This window comes from Acanthisitta chloris, unplaced genomic scaffold, assembly GCF_000695815.1.
Source record: "Acanthisitta chloris isolate BGI_N310 unplaced genomic scaffold, ASM69581v1 scaffold21064, whole genome shotgun sequence".
Lineage (NCBI taxonomy): Eukaryota > Metazoa > Chordata > Aves > Passeriformes > Acanthisittidae > Acanthisitta > Acanthisitta chloris.
This window is the reverse complement of record NW_008670127.1, coordinates 13,377-18,870: the sequence shown is the minus strand read 5'-3', so window position 1 is coordinate 18,870 and position 5,494 is coordinate 13,377. Positions and strand designations below refer to the sequence as shown.

Sequence of the window (5,494 nt, the reverse complement as noted above, 5' to 3'; positions counted from 1 at the left end):
GTGCTGTGCTTGGTCACACGTCGTGAGGAGTTTGTTCCTCTCTCTGTTGCAGCAGCAAACCCCTCTGGCATGTTAGCAGAAGCAAGGAAGGAGCTGCTGGATTTTCACCTGTAACTGTGTATTGCTTTTTCCCCCCCCACCCCCTCCCTGCCAGGGTTCTGCAGTGCTCCCGGCAGCGAGTTGTGAAGCAGGATGGGAAAAAGACGCTGTGTTCCTCCACTTGAGCCCAAGCTGGCAGCTGGCTGTTGTGGGGTGAAGAAGCCCAAACTGTCTGGGAGTGGAACGCACAGTCATGGGAATCAGACCACAACTGTACCAGGCTCCAGTTCAGGTCCTCTTCAGAACCACCAGCACACAGACGGGAATAATGGAAGGGAGAACGTATCTGACTTGACTTTGGGCCCAGGAAATTCCCCCATTACTCGAATGAATCCCACTTCAGGAGCTCTGAGCCCACTGACTCGGCCCAATGGAACTGCCAACAGCACCAAGAACCTGGTGGTGACAGCGGAGATGTGCTGCTACTGCTTTGATGTACTCTACTGTCATCTCTATGGTTTCCCTCAGCCACGGCTTCCTCGATTTACCAATGACCCCTAGTGAGTACATCCCTGGGAGGAAAGCTGGGAAACAGCATCCAGAGCTGTGGTTTGGTCGGGGAGGGATGAAGGGTTTGCTCTGGGGAGTGGGAGATTTGGTGTGCAAGAGGAAAGGGAGTGTTCTGCTGCTTGCTTGGTCTGCCAGGAACAAAAATGATGTGCTGTAAGTGCACAAGAGTAAAAGTATTCTGTTTGTTGGTGGAGATGAGTGAGCTTTGAAGAGAGGCCTTTAAGGGAGAACATGCTTTGCTCTACGGAGAGAGCTAGGCTAGGTGTGTGGAGGTGTGGTGCTTCTGCAGCTCACAGCCTGTGTGTTCTGTGAGATGTCGTGTCCTTTACTGAGGAATGCACACCCAGTTCATGGTAGTGTCCTGGGACAAGTCTGCCCTCTCCTTTCTTCGAGAGATTTCTCTGCAAAAAGTTAATTCAGCTGTGCCTCCTGTAAAATTGTACTTGAGGAACAGTAAAATAATGTTATTAATTTGAAGAGGATCCTACTCCTAATGTTAAACTCTAATTTGGTGAAGGACCGGGTATGTTATTAATTTGAAGAGGATCCTACTTCTAATGTTAAACACTAATTTGGTGAAGGACCGAGGAAGAGACTTCCTTCTGCAAAACAAATGGAAAGGGAATAAAGAACTTGAAATGAGTTTCCAGCTCATCCTGAAACAAATTAGACAAGGATGCTCACAGAGATGTTCAGCTGTCCAAGTGAATGGGTTTAACAGGGAGGGGAACCTAAAAATGGCCAGTTGTAGATGTTGGCAATGTGGGGAGAAATCACAGAATTGTTTAGGTTGGACAAACCTTTAAGATCATTGAGTCCAGTCATAAACCCAACGTTGCCAAGAGCGTTGACTTTCAAGGGTGATACCAAGGCTAGGAGGAAAGGAGACGTGAGGGACAGGATTTATGGAGCTGTTTTGCTTTGGTGAGATTTAGTTAACATTTATCTGAAGGTTGAATGTATAGGTGTGGAAATGTTAATGTTGTCAAAATACAAAGAACTATATGGGAAAGAATTATGACAGATACACCCTCTGACACCCCTCCAGGGGCCATCTCCAGAGCAATACGTAAAATAAAAAGTTGTTAACATCCTTAATTTAAGTTAATGAATTTTAAATTGATGTAAAGGAGCAATGGCTTAAACAGGTCAAGGACTTTTCCCATGTATTCAGTGTCTGCCCACCTTACTGCTGTCAGGCTGGATGTAGGTTGTACTTGCATGCATTTATTATCTGAGCAGGATTATGGATACATGTTCTGAATGCTGCTGCAGACTAAGCTGTTTAATACTGTAAATACAAATGAATGGAGAAACGCTCTGGACTAGAATATCGAATAGTTCCAGGGACTCCCCAGGCTGAAGCATTTCTGCTGTTCATACCTACACTGGGGAGGCTCTTTCAGAAAATTTCATGTTAGTCTGCCTATTATTTTGTCTCTTGAAATGCCAAGGGCTTTTGTTGTTGTTGTTCTGTTAAGTCAGTAGGAGAGATGGTTTTATAAGCTGCATTCTTTTGGTGTCAGAGGAGATTTCTGGCTGGATATTGTTGCCTTTTCTGCTGGCTAGTTTCAAAAAGGACATTCTTTGGGGAGTATCCGCTGGGGGAATTTTACGCCCAGACTGGAAAAGTTAAAAGTTGTTCATTGGGTGTTTCTGTGCTCATAATCACAAGGCCTTTAGATCAGCACACCAAAGCATAAACAGCCCTTCCTTCTTCTTCCCCTGTGGGCAAATGCTTACCTGAATTTTCTTGTGTTTCAGCATCTGTGCTGTTGGTTCCAGTGCATAGTTGGATGTAGCCCAGGGAGAAGCATGGGATTTGCAGCACACAGGGATGATCTGTCCCACTTGAGACAGTCACGTAATGAACTTCAAGCCAACTGTTATCAAACGTAAGAGTAGGCAAAGTGAGAATACATAAATAATTTGCATTGTTGTCCTTTATGACAGCCAGTGTAAGAAATCTTTGAACAAAACAAAGGTTGATACGTGAAGTCTCTCCACAGACAGAGAAGAGACTGTTGATGGAATAGAAAGTGGCACAACCTATTCTGGATAACAGATCTTTTAAAGTGGTGCTGAACCCTAAAGTAAAGATAAAAGTAGGTGTGAAGGTCAGGATTGGGTATGCACAAAGTAGTCACGTAAAAGTTACAGAGTTGTGACTTGAAAACCAATGTGAATTTCATACTAGCCTGAGAGAATGTGTACATGGACAACAGTCTTGATGGGAATTATGGAGCTGGTAGGTACCTGTGGAGTGAGGTTCCCTTGTTTCATTGTTGGCAGTGACATTCACAAGTCAGTGGTGAGACAGTAGCACTGCAAGACTTGTAGTTATGTCTGAATTAACTTGGTAAGGGGAAAAAATCCTCTTTGCTGTTCGGGGTCCTGGAGGAAATAACAATCTGAAATCTGTATGTCATGCAAATATTTAATTGGTTACTTCTGCCACTTTTGTACTTCAGTGTTTGATTTTTTTAATAGTAGGTGTTACAAACTTGTGCTAAAACTATACCATGGAAGTTCCTAGTTGCCACATGACATATAATAAGATATTTGCATCATTAAATCTGTTCTGTACCAGGTTTTTCCCTAGTACAAGCTGAACTCTGATTTGAACAAACTGTATTTTTCCACTTTAAAATTCCCTTTGTAGCTGCAATTGGAGAAGCTAGTTTTTAGTTGCTGAAATTCCCCTCTCAGCCTAGAAACCTTCATCAAGCACACCTAAGTGGGATGTTGTGACTGGGGACAAACAGTTGCCATAATTTGCTGCGGATATGACTGCAAAGTACTGGTAAGTGCTCTTGGGTGGACAAAAGATTGTTGTGACTTTTCCCAGTACATCTGGGAAATACAGTTTTCAAGGAGGGGCCCTGGAACAATGGACTTACTGTCAGCTGCACCTGCAATTTGCTGAGTGCATTTGTTCCTCAGAGACAGAAACACCTTCTCTGCAGTGAAAATAGTGACATTTTCTATACATGTAGAAAATGGAAAATTTTTTTTAAGCCTCAGTTGTTATGACCACAGTGAAAAATTGTTTAAAATGTACTTTAAGGTAGTTTAAAATATAAGAGTCTTCTAAATGCGATTATCCTGTCCCTTCTGATAATATCTCTTGAATTATAGCTGCAGAAAGCTGTGTCACAGCTCCGTGGAAACGTGTGGCTGTTTTTCTCCCTTTGGAAGGAGAAGAGGTGAATTGAAAATGTGAACATACAATTGGAATCGAAGGGGAACTTACTTAGATTTGTATTCTGTCAGTGCTGCTTTTTAATTTCTCCCTTGCCTTCTCTGTTTGGGGTGAGTGTCACTTGAGCTAAGCAATGGTTTCAAAACTTTCATTAGATTGGGGCAAATTTCCACTGAGCTTGTGACAGTTGTGTTTCTCAGACATCTCCTGTGTAAGTTTAGTATCTTTTTTTTTTTTTAAAGCTTTTTAATGCATTTTCTTATGCTCTGTTCCTGTTTTCTCTTTCAACATAGAGTAGATAGATGAAAGTGTAGAGAAATAATGTTCTCCAAGTACCTTGAAGTGTTGTTGGAAAACTGGAACAGTAAATCCCCTGTCTTGGGCAAGCAGGTGGCTGATGGATGTGGAAAGATGTTTCTGCTTCCTCTGTGGTCAAAGTCCTTCACAATTACAACTTCATAGAATCATAGAATTTTAGGGGTTGGAATGGACCTTAGAGATCATCTCGTTCCCCCCCTGCCCTGGGCAGGGACACCTCCCAGCAGAGCAGGTTGCTCAAGACTCATCCAACCTGGCTGTGAACACTGCCAGGGTTGGGGCAGCCCCAGCCTCCCTGGGCAACCTGGGACAGTGTCTCACCACCAGAACAGGGAAAACTTCTTCCTAATCTCTAATCTAAATTTTCCTCTTTCAATTTATCCCCATTACCCCTTGTCCTGTCACTGCAGTTCCTATCAGAGAGTCCCTCTCTGGCTCTGTGTAGCCCCTTCAGACACCGAGAGGTTGTTATGAGGTCTCCACACAGCCCTCTCTTCACTTAAAGGTTATTTGCTGTTCTGGGTTGTACTTCTGTCACTGGTCACAGCAGTAACTAGATCCTGAATGATGGATTCATGCAGTGATAGATTTTTACTTCCATTGTTGCTGTGAGGGACATTGCTGGGCATTGCTCTATCACTACAGCTATATGACATAAGAAGCTCTGTTGCTGGTTTTGTTGTCTGAACTGTGTCATAGTATTTTTTGTAACGTTTGCTGCAAAGATGCTTTGCTTACAAGTGCTTCAAGAGTCTGAGGAAAGTCAGTGTCTGTGCTGTGGAATCAGTCTTAATTGTTCAGAACTCCTGTCAGTGTTTGGTTAATCTCAGAAAATTATTTTCTTAACTGCACATTTTCTATTGTATTATTTAAAGTTCAATGGAAATCCACAGGGTAATGTTTGGAATTGCCAATGACAAGTTTCTTATTTGTGCTTGGCTTGGGAGGGCCCATGTCTTGTGTTCAGTACTCTGTAATCTGAACAAGCCATAGAATCATTCAGCCTGGGTTTGTAATTTGATCAGCATCAGCAGTTGCCTTACAAAATTTTCCAGATATTTGGACATTCTTGTAGAGCTGCAGCCACCACTGTCCTTTCTTTAGTGTTTCTCTCTACAGCTGTTTGCAATTTCATTCACTTCTACAGAAGTTCATTTTTTGTATGTAATGTTCACAGTCATCCTTACCTGTTTATCTCTGCATAGAGCTCTGTTGTTCTGAACTCCTTGTTGTTTAAGGCTTAATCATGACTTCAAGTTTAACAGCTTGAAAGAAGCCTGCTGAGTTGGAGAATCTGCTGTTATGCCTGTAAATTCATGATAGTAGACAGAAAAATGGAAATCCAGGTGATGTTTGAGTAGGAAC

At 42.6% G+C, this 5,494-nt stretch overlaps 1 protein-coding gene across 1 annotated transcript in view; it reads left to right on the top strand.

The window, feature by feature from the left end:
* The first annotated feature begins 152 nt into the window (after positions 1-152).
* AMMECR1L (AMMECR1-like) overlaps positions 153-5,494 on the top strand; it is a 10,322-nt gene continuing 4,980 nt past the window's right edge. Inside the window, exon 1 of the mRNA XM_009073576.1 lies at positions 153-599. Within this exon, the coding sequence (XP_009071824.1) occupies positions 193-599 (407 nt within the window). The 5' untranslated portion in view covers positions 153-192. The remainder of the gene's footprint in view (positions 600-5,494) is intronic.